Raw genomic sequence first — 17,874 nt, forward strand, 5'->3', positions numbered from 1 at the left:
TTTTATAAGTCCGCGTCCCTGTACAGTATGTCTCTATATCTGCCCAAAATCTTCATCATATTAAGTTTCTTTTTTGTACTAGTTTCTACAGGGGATAGCCATAAAGGTGTTTCCCTTTCAAGTAGATCTTGGAATCTTGTCCACATTCCATATGCTTTGAATCATTTCTACTTCTTAGATGCGGGAACATGATGGAATTCATTGACGTCATTGTGTCTCCTCTGTTTCTCTCATTTTTTGACACCTGGATTTATGCCACTATCCTGGCTAAACAAAAGGGCTTCACTAATTCTGAGCTATTCCAGGGCTAGCTGGTATGCTTTCCCATTCTGTACCTACAATCACTCTTCCAAATTCCATGGAAGAATCCTTAGTGGAGAACTATCTAGCTCTGCAGTCACAGATCCTGTGGAGAAGAAGGGATAAAGCTCCCCAACATCAAGTGTTTTATAAGAGTGAAATTTCCTTTTACTGCAGACATCATAAAAAGACAAGCTTCCAGCTGATTTATCTAGAAATATTCCTAATCTTTTAAGCTTTCCGTTCACTTTCAGGCGGGTCCACTGCTCTGTCCGAGCCCAGTAATCTTTCCCATCATCACATCCTATGACCCAGTAGCCATTCTCAGGAGTCAGGGTGATCTCCCCCTTTCTAGAAGCAGTTGCAGAGGCAACTCCCAAGTCCCAGGTTTTCTTCTGACCAATCTCCACCTCCCAGTAATGTTTGCCTTCTGAAAATACACATTCTGCCAGAATGAATGTACGGGAGTCAAACCGCTCCTCCCAGTCAGAAACCTTAGAAACATTTCCTGTGTTCCAAACACTTTTGCAATTTTCAGACACTTTTAGCTTTGGGTGAGCTGTCCTGGGGTCCAAGATTACATCAGCTGCAACAAAAAGAAAGACCTTGATTCAAAGGCTCCTACCTTGGAGAGAGCTCAACTAGCTGATCCTCGGGGTCCCTTGCAACTCTACAAATCTATGAATCTATGATATGATGACTAATACAAATTTCTATCCAAGCTTTCTGCATTGCATGATTCACCATCTCTCTACAACAATTCTTCTATATTCCTCAGCATATCTCCTTATGTTTTAGCCATCTGCAACATGTTTAATGTGCTAAGCACATTCTTGTCACATTAATGATGGTCATCCTCACTTTTGCATGTGCTTACCTGTCAGTCCATTTCCACATTGATCTACCCTTCCTGTATACCCATTGTATAAACACATGGTCTAAAGTATTTCCCCTCAAAATGTGCATTTACAAGTGTTTGTGCTTTTCTTGAGCCAAACAGTATTGGATAAGTAAATTAGTCCAGTAGGTATGGATCTGGATTACAATTCCCATCAGCCCCAAACAGTATGACCAAAGCAAGGGATGATGGGATTTGCAGTCACGCACCATCTGGCAGCACACAGATTGAGCTACCCATTACAGGATGACTGGAAGAAGCCCTAGTCAACAAACAGCAGTTTACAGAATTTGCTAGCTTCTCTCCAATATCCATTCTGTTTGCACATGATTTTGCATCCTCCTCACCTCTGTAGAAGCGGGCATCTGAGAATTCTGTGAATAAAGGAATGAACATAAAGGTTTCATTGCAAGAACGTGATGGATACTTCTACTCATTCTACAACCGAATCAATCAATGCCACAGGTTGGATCCAGATTTAACCATGCTTAGAACATACTGTTTGAAATCAATTGGGTTTAACTTAGTTTCGACTAAATTACATCTTTTTGATTTCAATAGGTCTTTGCTACGTATGACCCAAGCCTTCTTCCACTGTGGTAAAAGTGTGTGGTGGGTCAGGAGGTGCATGTGTAAGCCCCACGCCCCCACATCCTTACGTTCATGGGCCCCCATCTGATCTTGATGCAATGAGCATGTATGTCTAAAAGGGGCTTTAACCTGCTTTCAGCTGAACATACATAGAAGGTTTAGTGTGAGAACCCTGACGGATTCAGATCGTGTTTAATTAAATGCTCAAAGAAGCTCTTTTCATACCTTTTTCACTCTATGAACTAAGGTCTGGAAAATCCTATATGTAGATGGATATTGTGGGTGGGTGGGTGGATTTAATAAACCATCCTTTGTCAAAAGACCACAATCAAAACAACTATTATAATAAATATTTCATTAAAAATATATATTCTAAAAGCATAAGTTAGTATCTACTCATCTCAGGTACAACTAGAAAGCATAATATAATATATTTCTAAGATGAGGAAAATGCAACACTGACAGCTTTTTCAAAACTCTGCACAGATATGATATGAAATGAAATTTAGCAGCTGCTCAAAACTCCTTATGTCCAAAACTGATTAAAATTTGATAATACAAAAACTTGAAGTGTATCTCCTCTTTGGAACACACCTTTTTTGGTTAATTCCTGGACTAAGTGCAAAGAAACGGGGAAATGAAGTGGTTGTGGCACGTGTGGTATTTTTATGATTCAGGAATATATATTTTTGCAACACATATACAAAATGTTAGACTACTTGCCTTTTTCGATCTTCAAGGTTTCTGAAAAAAAAAATTTGCATGGCTTAGAAATGAAGAGCCTCATTCAAATTAAAAAAGAAAAACAAATTCCAAGAAAATCAGTTTGTAATCTAGAATTAGTAACAAAGACTTGTACCCAAAGGATCCCTTCCACAGATGGAAGTCTTCTGTTATATGTCTAATTTATGTTTTAAACTTTGCATATTGTATATTTTATTGTTGTAAGATGCTTTGATACCTCTATGGGATATGAATTTTATAATAAATAGGATACTCATTCCATCAGAGGAAGGGAACCTTTGGTTCAGATTGAGTCAAAATGGAAGGGATTGCGGGGGGTGGAGGGTAAAGGGAGAAATATTTTAGGTGGGTACATTGCTTGCATTGGTGCTTTTTTCTTGAGGCTTCGGTGTCAAAAGCGTCTCTTCTCTGATTTATAGAGACGGAGAGCACTCCTAGCTGCCATGTCAAGATCAAGTATGGCTGTTTGGCAATGACACAACATTCAAATAGTGGTGCCCCAGGGGCGGGCTGCTTAAATGGGCAAGGGGCGGATCCAAGGAAAGCTACCCGCTCCAACAGCTCCACCCCCTGGCACAGCCTGAGTCCCAGCCTGCCTCCCCATTTGCTGAAGCAGGGTCAGGCTAGGATCCGGTTACTGATAGGCGGGTGGGGGTTATGCCCCCACTGCTTGTCAGGAAGGGCACCACTGTTCCAACTCCTCCATTGGGGCCCCAGGGAAGCCTCTGCCATCCCACAATGCAGCCACACCGATCAAATGCAAACTATTTCTGGGGCAAGTTCACAGTTCTAGCAGACTCAAGCTGCTCAGTAACCCTCCCACCCCACCCACATACATAGGATGGCAAAATGGAGGAAGTCACTTGGATTCTGCATGTTAAAAAACTGAAAATTTTTCAAGACTTACCATTCTCTGCTTTTAATTCATCTGCAAAAGTGGCGGGGAGAGAGAAAAGAAAGAATTACATTTCTTTTCCAATTTATAGAGACACAGAACACTCCTATCTGCCATGTCAAGACCAAGCTGGCAATGACACAACATTAATTGCACAGATCAAAACCAAAACTAGACACTTGATGCCCCTATTTTCATCAGAGAAATGTTGGAGGGTATGATATAGTTCTGGGGCATGTTCAAAGTTCTAGCAGACCCAAGCTGCTCAGTAAACATATATGGGATGGCAAAATCTGAAAGATTTTGCAAGACTTACCATTCTCTTCTATTAGTTCATCTGCAAAAGAGGGCAGGGGAGCAAAAAAAAGAATAAATTACATTTCCATATATATATGGAAATATACACACACACACACACACTTTTATTAATTTTTAAACATATCATTTCCAACAGTCATTTAACATAACTTCTTATCTTATACAATATTTTAGACTTCCGTAAACAACCTCTGAAGATTTTCCGTTCTTTATCACTTGTTCTGCATGTCTTAGTTTCTCTATTACTTTTAATTATCATTAACTGATAATTCTCTTCATAGTCTTCCTTGCAATATTTCACATAATCCTCCTTACAGAACTTCTTGCAGTCCTACTAGTGTAATCTGTTTATTACAATTGCTTTTCAAATAGTTCAAATATTTACTCCAGTCTTCTAAGAATCTTTGGTCCCGCAGGTTTCGAATCCTTCCTATTAATTTATCTAATAATTCTGCATAGTCCATTAATTTCATTTGCCATTCTTCTTTCGTCGGTAATTCTTCTTGCTTCCAGTTTTGTGCCAAGAATATTCTTGCTGCCATTGTTGCATATAAAAACAACTTACAATTCTGTCTGTTAATATCCTCCCCTACAATGCCAAGTAAAAATGCTTTTTCCTTCAAATCCTGTTTAAACATTTCATCGACTTGGCGATAGTGCAGCCAATCATCCACATATCCTTTAACCTCTTCATAGGGTTTCAGTTTCCATTTACTTCCTTCCTTTTGTATTAATTTTTCATATGTGACCCAATTTTTACTCATATTTGTCTTTTTCACACTCATCGCTTCTAATGGGGAAATCCACCACAGTGTTTTACGTTCTAATAGGTTTTTTATACCTATCCCATATTTCAAATAGAGATCTTCGGAATATATGGTTACCAAATCCTTTTTGGACTTTTGTCTTGTTATAACATAAATATGCGTGCCAACCAAATCTATTATAATAACCCTCCAAATCCAACAAATCTGAGTTTTCTAACAACATCCATTCCTTTAACCAGTAGAGGCAAGATGCTTCATAATGCAATTTCAAGTCTGGCAGGGCGAAGCCCCCTCTTTCTTTAACATCTGTTAACAACTTATATTGAATTCTTGGTTTCTTCCCCTGCCAGATATATCTTGAAACCATCTTCTGCCATTCCTTGATTATTGGAATTGCTTGATATAAAAATAACATCTTTGGTAGCACATTCATTTTAATGACAGAAATCCTTACCCATACTTCAAGATCTCTTTTAATTCCATTCCACACCGGTGTATAATTATTCTGAAAAAGGTCTATATTCTTTGATGTTAATCATATTCCTAAATATTTACCTTTTTTGACAGCTTCTATACAGATCTGTTGCTGCAACATATCCACCAAGTCTTGTTTCATATTTTTAACTACCATTTTAGTTTTCTTTTTGTTCAATTTAAAACCTGCTACATGCCCGAATTGTTCTATCTCTTCTAATACTTCCTTAGCACTGGTTAACGTTTCTTCTATGGTTAATACCAAGTCATCTGCAAAGGCTTTCACTTTATGTTAATTCCGGCTGACTGAAATTCCAGCCTCTGGTTTGCTTGTCTTCAATATGCAACAGAAGCAAGAGAGGCAGTTCAGCCGGGAGGATAATATGTCCTGTGCTGTACACCATCCGATTCCCTCCACAAAAGTTCCTTTCATTGGCAAGGGGAAATTCCCTCATCACCACTAAAATGCCTGAGAGGACTTGGATTCAGAAGGTGTACTGTGACGTACAACATTGGTCTGGGGGGATTGGATCAGGTGCATCTGAATCATTGCCTGCTCGCCCCCAGCCCCCTTCCTAACCACAACAATTCCTCTGCCTTTTTTTCAGGACTAATCCTCCTTTCCCTATACACTTCCTTCTGATGGTACTTTCTTTTCAAATCTGAATGGAGGTTTGCATGCACAGCTTTGCTTTAGCCTTAATCACTGTACAGCAGTGCTGGTTTTCAGTGCTTTAAGGCATAAATGTACATACATAAATATCCAGAAGAACATCATTTGATTAACTCAAGCAGGAACCTCACCTGGTGTTCTTCTTCTGTTTTCTTCACCATATCTACTTTGTGAATTCTTACATTTCTCTGGAAAAGGAATGCAGAAAGGCAATGCATGTTTATGGGTGAAATGGGCTCTATGATTTCCATTACTAATAAAGGATGAGAAGGTAGCTATTATTATGCTATATTTTTAAGAGTGTGTGCCACATCTGAGAATCCTGGTAGTCTAAATGCAGAAGAGCAAAGGGAGGCACATTTCTCCAAAAAGCCACTCCCGACATAAGGGGGGGTTGCGGGCTCACAGCCACCAACATCTGTGTGGAGCTGGCTGCGGCTCCACACGACCTGAGGAATCCTCGGGCAGCGTCAGCCCCAGGGCCAGCCAATCGGCTGGCTGCAGGGGCGGGGCTTGGGTCACTTAAGATCGGCGCGGCTCGAGAGCGCCCCTTTCCTTCCTCACTCCAGCTGCGGTTTGTACCTGGTCTCCTGGTTCTTCGCTGTTTTCTTGGCTACTGTGGGTCATTTTCCTTTGCATTTTACAGGTTTCCTTCCTTGTTTCTGCTCCTTCGTCGAGAGGTCCAGCGCTGAGCATCGAGAGTCATTTGCCTCCAGAGGCGGTAAGGGTAACGCTGGGTGAGCTGCTCACGAGCTGGCCGGCTCTCTCTCTTGCGGCGCGCCGCTCTCGTTGCCACCACAGAGGCCGTGTTCCTTGCCAGGGGCTCTCTCCCTTGCCGCAGCAAGAGATTTCTGCATCTTCGCTACCTCCGTAGCCATCGTCGTGACTGGTTTCGCGCGGCATGGAGCTTCCGCTGCGACAACTCTATTTGGGTCGGGGGACATCCCAGAACCAACCCACACTTTCGCCTCCCAGGCATGGAGACTGCAGGGGCGGATCTTCGACCATGAGCCGCTGCAGCACTCACGGCAGGTTTGATCTTAGCACTCAGGGACCAAGCGTCTTGGAGTATTAGAGGGTGGCGTTTCGCCTTTTGCTTGCAATTTGCCTCCAATTTTAGCACGCTGGGTGGGCGACAATGGCTGGGGGGGGGCTCCTGCCTTTATGAAATAGCTGCCGGGTTTGCTCTTTAAGCTCCAGGAACCGTGTGGCCTCCCGGCTTAGTGCGAGGCGTCTTCATTCATGCCGGGCTTGGCTACGGCTGGCAAGCATTCTTTGTTAATCGTTTTCAGCCTGTTGTGATTACTCTCCGCGGCTCTGTGCAAGCTAGGCGTTAGTTGTTGCCGTGGTTACAGCCAACTCGGCCGCCATTTTGGTTTGACCACGTGGTCGCTCTGTAGCGACCATTTTAGGTGAGGCAACGCTCTGCCTACAGTTCATACATCCATATCCTTAAAGGCTACGTTGTGTTCTTGTTAGTGTTAATCTTGTGAGAACCACCGTGACATCGTATCCTCGCTAGGGTTACTTTGTTTGGATTGCTGCTAGCATTTTACCTTATAGCTTGTCGCTTATTGTGCCTTTCCTACCAGTGCTGATTATTGAACAGGACTATTCGGTACAGCTGTCCTGCAATAACTTTTGGCTTTGAGAGACAACCACTGCATTTAAACTGCTTCTGATGGGTTTTAATTGAGGCAGCACGTTAAGGGATAATCATAGGCGCTGCGCTCAGCAACTCTTCTGTTTTCCCCTGCTTCTTTTATAAGAGTGCCCTATTTATAAAGCTTAATTCATACTGCTCAAAATTTAAAGGGGCTTCATCTATAATTCATTGTGGCTTGCTTGAAGCACATTGCTTGTCACAATTTAGCTGTTCTGTCAGTGCAAGGGAGCTTCCTTGGTGGTGCAGCCTGATCTCCGCAATTGATAAGGCCCTGCAGCGCATACTCAAGTGCGTATTTAACCTGCAATCCATTTAGGGAGGGAAGTCATTTGAAGGTGCTTATCTCTTCAATTCTTAGTTAAAGTGCATCAGTTACAAGTTTAATTCATTTGGAGTATATCTTGCAAAGCTAAATTATCACAGTGAATAATTCATAAGACAATTTTATAAGCCAGTGGCTTGGGTGAATAATTTATAAGACAAATCCTCAGTGCATAGGCATTATTTGGACCTTTAACTCTTACAGCTTATTTCTGTTGCAATATCCTTGAGGTTTCATCCTGATATACTTACCTTTAAATTAGAGGGCTAGTTTCCTTTGGCTCTGTCGTGGGCTGGTTACGCTTCCTGTCCTGGTGGGCTGGGCAGCTGAGGTGTACTTTACTGCCTTCTACACTGCTTTGTTCACATTACTACCTGCTTTGCCTCTTAATCTTTATTTGCTTTTGATACCAAGTTTTTGATTACCAAGTTAGCATGGCTAACAGGGGCAATTCTCAAACACCAAACGCAGGGCAGGGTGGTTCTCACACTCCCGCCATGCCTTGCAACCCTCAGGCCATGGCTCAATTCTTTTCTGCCATAGAAACCTTTTATTTACAATGCAGGCCAGTGGCTGCCGGTAATTCCTCAGCAATGGTGGCCTCACAGGACTTTATCCCGGACACCCTTCCCAGTGAGCAGGTTCGTGCGGGCTCCTCAGGTTCAGCTTCCAGCATGGTGCAAGCTGCCGGCGGGTCAGGCAACCGGCCACAAACACGTTCTCAATCTTCGCGTGCACAGAAGTCAAAGTCCGGCACCGCAAAGGCCAGCGCTTCTGGGGCAGGCCCCAAATCATCAAGGCCGGGCTGTTCCAATTGTAACCAGCAGGTAACTGATATTCCTAGGGTATTTCAGGATTCACCATCTCAGCCTATTCCTTCCGAGGGTGCGTCAGGGTCCTCCTCGGAGGATGAAATACCTCCCCAGCAGTCAACACCGGCACCCAGTGACCCAGCCCCTGAGGGCAGCGGTTCCCAGGGAGGAAAAAGAAAGGCTAAGAGGTAACACGCCTCCAAGAAGAGTAAGAGAAGCGACCTGTCGGATTCAGAGGATGAAACAGGTACTTCTTCATCAGAGGGTGATAGCGATGCCCCCATGGAGAGCTACTGGGGGGAAGGAGAGGATTTAGCTGGGGTCCCTCTGTGGATTCACAAGAGAAGGGCCAATTCTCACCGAAAAACCTTTAACGGTACCCTGGAGTGGAAGGGTAGTGCACTCGTGGAAGATGTTAAAATCTCTACTAACTTGTCTACTTATTTCATCTTGGGTAACCACCTTTCAAAAAAGAAAAGGACTAAGATACTCGATGGTGACTTCATAGATATGTTTACATTGCTACCACCAGCCCAAATGACTGGGAAAGGGGAGAAAAAGCGATATTACGGGAAGAAAAGCCATAGGTCACCCCGAGCAGAGCGCACCTTTGAGAACTGGCTTAATGGGTTCCAGGTCTTCATGGGCGTGGTTGCGGGATGTTATCCCAAAAGCGGATTACATTTGGCAGCCTAGATGCTGCATGTCAATGAATTAGCGGGGGAGGCAGCTGCGCTAATGTATGATGAGGACTTTTGTAGAAATGCCTCTCTGTTGCCGACCACCTGCTGGGATCTGAGGGTGTGTGTTTCTTTGTGGCTGATTAGCTGCTCTCCCTGTGCAAAGGTCAGAGGGGGCAGGGTTTCTGTTGAGGCAGGTGATTAGCTGTGGGAGGAGCTTATCAGAGCTTGCAGGGCAGCAGTTGAAGAAGGAGCAAAAAGGGCTTTCGTGTGTGTGTGTGTGTGTGTGTGTGTGTGTGTGTGTGTTTGATCCATCTTTTAGATTTAGGGGAGCTAGTCTCAAACGTTTGTTGGGGGAGACCTAGGTTTTTTGTGGGGGGAGTTATTTGTCCTGTCTTCACGCTTTTTATGATGGAGGACCGCTGTAGCCACCCCCAATGACACGTTCTCAAGATGGAGGGGGAGGGAACAGCTGCAGTCGCCTGCGGTTCCTGCGCAATGTTTGCCATCTTGCCAAAGGTTGCAGGCAGCTTAACCTGCAGCAATTGCATGTTGATTGCCCTCTTAAAAGACAAAGTCCAGCAACTGGAGGAACGTGTAGCTACGCTCCAAAGAATTAGAGAGCTGGAGCTCTTCTTGGAAGCAACAGAGCACACCGTCTCCACCAAGGAGGAGACAGGTGACTGCCCTGAGAAGGAGGCTAGTTCACCAACACAGGAGCCAGATATATGGAGAAACGTGACTCAAAGAAGTAGGAGGCCCAGGGTTCACTCTGATTGTTTAGAAATACACAATCGCTTTGAGGTCCTCTCCCCTAGCATGGAAGACGAAGAGCAGACTCCATTTGAGGATCTCTCCCTCATTACAGTCGATCAGGTATATGTAGACGAGCAGCAAAGTCAGTCCTCAGGGAATGTGCAGGCGACCTTGGAACGGACAGCTCACGGAAGAACCCCGACCAAACCTAAGAGGAGGCGTGTAGTGGTGATAGGGGATTCCCTACTGAGGAGAACAGAAGCAGTAACTGTGGGCCTGACAAGATGTCTCGGGAAGTGTGCTGTCTCCCCGGGGCTAAGATCCAAGATGTAACTGAACGACTGCAAGGAATCATAAAACCCACAGACAAATACCCCTTCCTCTTGGTTCATGTGGGAACCAATGACACTGCAAGCAATAGCCTCCAGAAGATCAAAAGAGACTACGAGGCTCTAGGCAGGAAATTGAAGCAATTAAAGGCACAAATTGTCATCTCATCTGTCCTCCCAGTTGAACGACGTGGCCCAGGGAGAGAGGGAAAAATAGTGGAAGTGAACAGCTGGCTTCGCAAATGGTGTAAACAGGAACGGTTTGGATTCTTAGATCACGGACTGCAGTTTCTTGAAGATGGACTTCTGGCAAGCGATCGGCTGCACCTCACAATGGTTGGGAGAAATGTTTTTGCCAAAAATCTCAGAAACCTCATCAGGAGGGCTTTAAACTGACTAATGTGGGGGAGGGAGACAGTGCTCCTGAAGGTAGGAGTCTATCAATTGATGAAGATGATCATCCAAATGTCATAGACCAAATGGAGCAAACAGCACGCAGACCTAGTGGTGGGAGGAAAAAATCGTTAAATAAGAGACACGGGGGAATGATTAATGGACTTCAATGTCTGTACACTAATGCGCAAAGCATGGGAAATAAACAAGATGAGCTTGAGCTCTTGGTACAGCAAACTAAATATGACATAATAGGCATCACTTAAACCTGGTGGGATGAGTCCCACGATTGGAATGTAATAATGGGGGGATACAAGCTATTTCAGAGAAACAGACCAGACAAGAAAGGGGGAGGAGTGGTGTTATATGTCAGGGATGTGTATACCTGTGAAGAGATCCAAGATTTAGAACCTCAAAGCCAAAGTGAGAGCATATGGGTCAAAATTAAGGGAGAGAAGAATAACAGAGACCTCATTGTGGGAGTTTACTATAGATCCCCAAGCCAAACGGAGGACATAGATGATGCCTTCCTGGAACAGATGGCCAAGCATGCAAAAGGAAGGGAGATAGTAGTAATGGGGGACTTCAATTACCCGGATATTTGTTGGATGTCAAACTCAGCCAAGAGCATAAGGTCAAACAGATTCCTCACTGGCCTTGCAGACAACTTCATTGTCCAGAAAGTGGGAGAAGCAACAAGAGGAACAGCCATTTTAGATCTGGTCCTAACCAATGATGATGACCTGGTTAGTGGGGTAGAAGTGGAAGGATCATTAGGCGCGAGTGATCATGCTCTTCTGAAGTTTACTATACAGCGGAAAGGAGCAGCCAAGCATACTAGGACTCAATTTCTTGACTTTAAGAAAGCCGACTTCATAAAACTTAGGGAAGTGCTGGGTGGGATCCCATGGACAGTAATACTAAAAGGAAAGGGAGTTCATGATGGCTGGGAGTTTGTTAAGAGGGAGATAGTAAAAGCACAACGTCAGGCAATACCAATGAGACGGAAATATGGAAGGTGCCTAAAGAAGCCAGGGTGGCTTTCTAAAGAACTTTTAACTGAGTTAAGATTAAAAAAGGATGTGTACAAAAAATGGAAAAGGGGGGAAACCACCAAAGAGGAATTCAAACAAATAGCCAGCACGTGTAGACACAAAGTCAGAAAAGCTAAAGCACAGAATGAACTCAGGCTAGCTAGAGAGGTTAAAAGCAACAAAAAAGGCTTTTATGGGTATGTTCGTAGCAAAAGGAAGAACAAAGAAACAGTGGGGTCACTCAGAGGAGAAGATGGTGAAATGCAAACAGGGGACACAGAAAGGGCTGAACTCCTCAATGCCTTCTTTGCCTCAGTCTTCTCCGATAAAGAAAACAATGCCCGACCTGAAGAATTTGAAGCAAATGATTCAGCAGAGGAAACACAACCCAGAATAACTAAGGAGATAGTACAAGAATACTTGGCTAGTTTAGATGTATTCAAGTCTCCAGGGCCAGATGAACTGCATCCAAGAGTATTAAAAGAACTGGCAGATGTGATCTCAGAACCACTGGCAGTCATCTTTGAGAATTCCTGGAGAGCAGGCGAAGTCCCGGCAGACTGGAGGAGGGCAAATGTTGTCCCTATTTTCAAAAAGGGGAAAAGAGAGGACCCAAATAATTACCGCCCAGTCAGTCTGACATCAATACCAGGGAAGATTCTGGAGCAGATCATTAAGCAAACAGTCTGTGAGCACCTAGAAAGGAATGCTGTGATCACCAATAGTCAGCATGGATTTCTGAAAAATAAGTCATGTCAGACTAACCTGATCTCGTTTTTTGACAGAATTACAAGCCTGGTAGATGAAGGGAACGCAGTGGATGTAGCCTACCTTGATTTCAGCAAAGCATTTGACAAGGTGCCCCATGATATTCTTGTAAAGAAGCTGGTAAAATGCGGTCTTGACTATGCTACCACTCAGTGGATTTGTAACTGGCTGACTGACCGAACCCAAAGGGTGCTCATCAATGGTTCCTCTTCATCCTGGAGAAGAGTGACTAGTGGGGTGCCACAGGGTTCTGTCTTGGGCCCGGTCTTATTCAACATCTTTATCAACGACTTGGATGATGGACTCAAGGGCATCCTGATCAAATTTGCAGATGACACCAAACTGGGAGGGGTGGCTAACACCCCAGAGGACAGGATCACACTTCAAAATGACCTTGACAGATTAGAGAACTGGACAAAAACAAACAAATGTAAAGTATTGCACTTGGAGAAATGTAAAGTATTGCACTTGGGCAAAAAAAATGAGAGGCACAAATACAAGATGGGGGACACCTGGCTTGAGAGCAGTACATGTGAAAAGGATCTAGGAGTCTTGGTTGACCACAAACTTGACATGAGTCAACAGTGTGACGCGGCAGCTAAAAAAGCCAATGCAATTCTGGGCTGCATCAATAGGAGTATAGCATCTAGATCAAGGGAAGTAATAGTGCCACTGTATTCTGCTCTGGTCAGACCTCACCTGGAGTACTGTGTCCAGTTCTGGGCACCACAGTTCAAGAAGGACACTGACAAACTGGAACGTGTCCAGAGGAGGGCAACCAAAATGGTCAAAGCCCTGGAAACGATGCCTTATGAGGAACGGCTAAGGGAGCTGGACATGTTTAGCCTGGAGAAGAGGAGGTTAAGGGGTGATATGATAGCTATGTTCAAATATATAAAAGGATGTCACATAGAGGAGGGAGAAAGGTTGTTTTCTGCTGCTCCAGAGAAGCGGACACGGAGCAATGGATCCAAACTACAAAAAAGAAGATTCCACCTAAACATTAGGAAGAACTTCCTGACAGTAAGAGCTGTTTGACAGTGGAATTTGCTGCCAAGGAGTGTGGTGGAGTCTCCTACTTTGGAGGTCTTTAAGCAGAGGCTTGACAACCATATGTCAGGAGTGCTCTGATGGTGTTTCCTGCTTGGCAGGGGGTTGGACTCAATGGCCCTTGTGGTCTCTTCCAACTCTATGATTCTATGATTCTATGACCAGAACTACTGGATGGAGCATGTGGGTCCCTACATTGAAAAAAACAACACAGGACCCTGCTAAATCTAGTAAGGTGGATACAAAATGTCGTAAGCAATGTTGGGATTTTAACAGGGGAGCCTGCCAATGCCCGTCTTGTAAGTACCTGCACGAATGTGAAAAGTGTTTAGGTAGCCATCCAGCAACAGCGTGCTATAACAGTAAGCAGCAGCCCTTTCAGGGCGGCAGGGGTCACCTCCATCAGGGAAACCGAGGTGCCCCCGCAGGTACTCCTGGACCCTCCCAGAGCACAGCAGGCAACCGCTACTAATTTGTCCCTCGCGCTAGCTTACTCCCCCATCAAACTACAACCACTAAAAACTCTCCTAGACTTATATCCAAATAGGCAAGCCGCCCTTCTCCTATGGGAAGGGTTTTCCCATGGTTTCAGAATTCCGGTTTCATTCACACCCAATTCCAGAACCCCCCCCCATCAAAAGTCAGTAATGGATAGGCCCAACATTGCCATAAAAAAGATACAAAAGGAAATCTTGGTGGGAAGGGTAGCTTTTCAAATCTGAATGGAAGTTTGCATGCACAGCTTTGCTTTAGCTTTAATCACTGTACAGCAGTGCTGGTTTTCAGTGCTTTAAAGCATAAATGTATATACATAAATAACCAGAAGCACATCATTTGATTTACTCAAGCAGGAACCTCACCTGGTATTATTCTTCTGCTTTCTTCACCATATCTACTTTGTGAATTCTTACATTTATCTGGAAAAGGAACGCAGAAAGGCAATGCATGTTTATGGGTGAAATGGGCTCTGTGTTTTCCATTACTAATACAGGATGAGAAGGTAGCTATTATTATACTATATTTTTAAGAGTGTGTGCCACATCTGAGAATCCTGGTAGTCTAAACGCAGAAGAGCAAAGAGAGGCACATTTCTCCCAAAGTGGTAGAGAAAAGACAGGTTGGCCATCCTATTCCTCCCCTCAGCCTTCGCCCTACCTGCCTCAAAATAGCCAAGGATGAGGGTTGTGCAGATGCACAGCCACAAGCCTTGGAGTTTGTAAAGCTGAAGGGAACAAACAGGCCTGTAGTTTGGTTGTCTTCAGCATGGAGCTGAACTGGGAGAGGCAATTCAGCCTGGGGGATATGTGGACTGTAGGTGTAAGGGAGGGGCAACAAGGCGAAGTGGGGCTGAGCCACAAAGCTCCTTGAGGGAGAATCAGAAACAAATACCAAACAGGGAGTATCAGATACTTATTTGTAAATGGAACTGAGTGGGAGCTTACAATATTTTGCAAAACTGGGTCCTTTGAAGTATGAGTCATTGATACATTTTAAAAATCATAGAAACAGTGGATGACACAAATACACCTAAAACAAAAGTGTTTCCTTATTCTCTTGAAATATTTCATATTCATTCATTTTGCTGCAGAGGTTCAGCCAAATTTGAGAAGCATTTTGACCAAGCTCGCAATGCAACATGAATGAAAGGGACAAGATATTTGCGAGGGGAGTCATTTTGGCAAACCAATAAGTGAACTGGAATAGGAATTCCTATCCCAGCCCCCAGCTTCAGAACATCTTTTTTAAAAAAAAGAGGCAAATTTTAAAAGAAGATGCAATTTCTTCATGGTGAATACTTCTGCATTCTCCCTCTGAAACATTTATGGCGTCATTTTGAGGGTTCATTAACAACTTCTGAAACTAAACTTAAAGACCTAACCATGATTTCCCACCTGTAAACAAAGGGGAAATTGAAGAAATCCCACTGCTTTTATCAAACATATATTTACCTTTAATGAAACAAATCAATGTGGCAATGAGAGCAAGAATAGCTATGATGGCTACTGCAAGCAGTGCCCAGAAAACAGAGTTCCAAGCATAGCAATTTGAGGTAGAGTTTCCTGCAAAACAGAAATGTCAAAGAAGTTAATATAACTTTTATTTATTTATTTATTTATTTATTTATTTATTTATTTATTTATTTATACATTCCCCAGCCACTCTGTGCAGCTCCTAACAGAATACTAAAAACACAACAAAGAAGGTAGTAAATGAATCACATCTTTCTAGGCTGCATTGCCCCATATTTTCATTTTCAGTGTATCAGTTATACGGGACAGTTAACACAGTATAACAGCTCGGCCCAAGCAGAAGAAAATGTCTTTGCTGAGGACTTAGCATGCTCATCCCAATAGATTTTACCATGTCTCACATTTTGGGGCATTGCATGTTTAAATATGTGGACCATGGCTAAGGACAGACTCACTTTCTCTTAGTTTCTCATTTCTCATTTCTCTAATCACCCCTTTGGCCCATTTTCTCATCAGTTTGTTTTTGACAGCTGGAGATATATAGATGGATAATCAGCACACGAATTTGTGCAGATTCTTGTGTGTTTTTCCTAATATACATATTTTTCCTTATAAAAGCTGTCCTAGTATAATCTATTTTTGTACATTAATCTCCCTAATATAAATATTTTTGTATTTACTTTCCCTGATATATGTTTTAATATGCAATTTGTAATTTACATGATTTATTTAATCATATCAAATACTATTTAATATAATTTTACACATACCATAAGCTGTGCCATCCCCCTCTCCCACACAGGACAGAGTAGTCATCATTACCTGAAGCAGAGAGACTTAAGGTATTTAGAAATTGTGCTTCTTCATTATGTGATGCTCTTAAACGGGGGGCGGGTATAGTGAGTGAATTATTCAAAACCAATAGAAACCTTTAAAATCCTGCTATAACACCCTGTGGTAGAAAATGGGTTTTGAATGCAGTCAGCTCCAGGTTCAATTCCTTTTCAAAGTATGGGAAGGCCCTATCAAAATGGGTGTCTTGTGGCCCCTTGTGATATGTGGACTCCATATGAGTTGCAGAACAGTCTTGTGAGGTATTGTGGGCCTATCTTATTGCAGTTGTTGCAATTGGCTTCGGTTGCTGTGGCCAGCAGTTGTAGACAGTTTTGTTTTATCTGTCTGTTGGGCTGAGCTCCAGATCCTTGCCCTCTTCACTAATTCTAACTTGCTGGTGGTTGGATGTAGGAAAAGTCTTGCCTTAGATATTTCTTTTTAGGCTGTGTTCTTTTTTTTTTACCCCCAAAAAAGTTCAAAATGACTTTTTTTAAAAAAAATCTGTAAATAATGCAGCCATGTAAATAATCCAGAATGTGCTCTAGATCAAGGACTTCAAAACAGTTTAACCTTGAGTCCCCACCCCTCCCATTGGTGCTGTTTGTTCCTGAAGATGCTGCAAAAAACACCTTTGGGTCTGGTTGGGAAGGAGTTGGCAAGTCCTCTTCCCTCCCCTCATAATCTAGATTGTGATGTGAAACACTGCTTTTTCTTCAGATGAAATGAGACCTGTATAAGCACACGTTTTGGATATGTTTATGTGAATAATGTAGTTTGTATTTTGTCTCTTAATGACTTCAACAGGAAGTAACAAATAAACACTTCTTTAAAAAGTTTAAAGTTCCTGATGAGTTTTAATGAGATTTAAAGTTGATCCTGAACTACAAAAAGGTATAGAGTTAGTTGCTTGGATTCCCTCAGCATCTGTAATAGGAGCATAGCCCCGAAAGCAGGCACACGTTTCCTGATTCTGGTAACCTGATATATACAAGTAAGGGTTCCTTGATGAGAATTATGGGAGGTGGGGGAAAGGCCCATTAATTTGTAGAAGTCCATCAGCTATGAAGCAAGAGGAGCCTCAAGCACATATGAAGTTCTGGTTCATAGCCTGCATTTAAGTACTTTACCAAGTCTATGGCAACACAGCACATTTCTGGTGTTTCTCTGAACCTTTTACCTAATAAAGACATTGGTGTTCCCAGGATTACAGCACAGAAGGAAGCAAAAATTGTACATTCCGTGAGAGCCAAGTCTCTTGTTCCTCTTCAGGCTGTTCTGATCTGAAATAACAGCAACAATGCCAGCAAAAATAAATATGTGCCAATAACATGAAATGGCTTTCTGTAACATTCATGCACATGCAAAAACAGCCCACCTGATTCAAAATTAAGGAAGAGCACATTTAACCTGTTTTGTATAACTGTAACTACCACGGCTATCTGCCTTTCTACCGGGCTGTTTCAGAGGGATCAAGATTTTCTGGGACTGACCTTTCACTGAGGATGAACTGTTATAAGAAAGGTGGGGAAAGCTTTTTTTATATAAAATCACCACCATCATCTCAATCATCTCCATCTTTTAAGAAAATAGTACAGTGGTA

General features: G+C 43.0%; 2 protein-coding genes across 7 annotated transcripts in view; one reads left to right on the plus strand and one right to left on the minus strand.

Annotated features, from left to right (window-relative positions):
• LOC308570564 (E3 ubiquitin-protein ligase TRIM39-like) overlaps window positions 1–17,874 on the minus strand; it is a 121,687-nt gene that overhangs the window by 102,814 nt on the left and 999 nt on the right. Inside the window, exons 2-10 of one of the 6 annotated variants that reach the window (XM_081165474.1) lie at window positions 17,452–17,554; window positions 15,420–15,530; window positions 14,331–14,387; window positions 5,792–5,848; window positions 3,745–3,765; window positions 3,441–3,461; window positions 2,513–2,533; window positions 1,546–1,572; window positions 27–886 (exon numbers count right to left, since the gene is read on the minus strand). In XM_081165474.1, coding sequence (XP_081021600.1) covers window positions 342–886; window positions 1,546–1,572; window positions 2,513–2,533; window positions 3,441–3,461; window positions 3,745–3,765; window positions 5,792–5,848; window positions 14,331–14,387; window positions 15,420–15,530; window positions 17,452–17,464 — 873 coding nt within the window. In that variant the 5' untranslated portion in view covers window positions 17,465–17,554 and the 3' untranslated portion in view covers window positions 27–341. Of the gene's footprint in view, window positions 1–26; window positions 887–1,545; window positions 1,573–2,512; window positions 2,534–3,440; window positions 3,462–3,744; window positions 3,766–5,791; window positions 5,849–14,330; window positions 14,388–15,419; window positions 15,531–17,451; window positions 17,555–17,874 lie in introns of those variants that run through there. The other 5 variants (XM_081165472.1, XM_081165477.1, XM_081165476.1 and 2 more) reach the window with 5 other exon arrangements.
• Window positions 1–17,874, plus strand: part of LOC308570493 (butyrophilin subfamily 2 member A2-like) — a 97,920-nt gene that overhangs the window by 45,706 nt on the left and 34,340 nt on the right. The window lies entirely within an intron of this gene.

This window comes from Podarcis bocagei (genome assembly GCF_964188305.1).
Source record: "Podarcis bocagei genome assembly, chromosome: 13".
Classification (NCBI taxonomy): domain Eukaryota; kingdom Metazoa; phylum Chordata; class Lepidosauria; order Squamata; family Lacertidae; genus Podarcis; species Podarcis bocagei.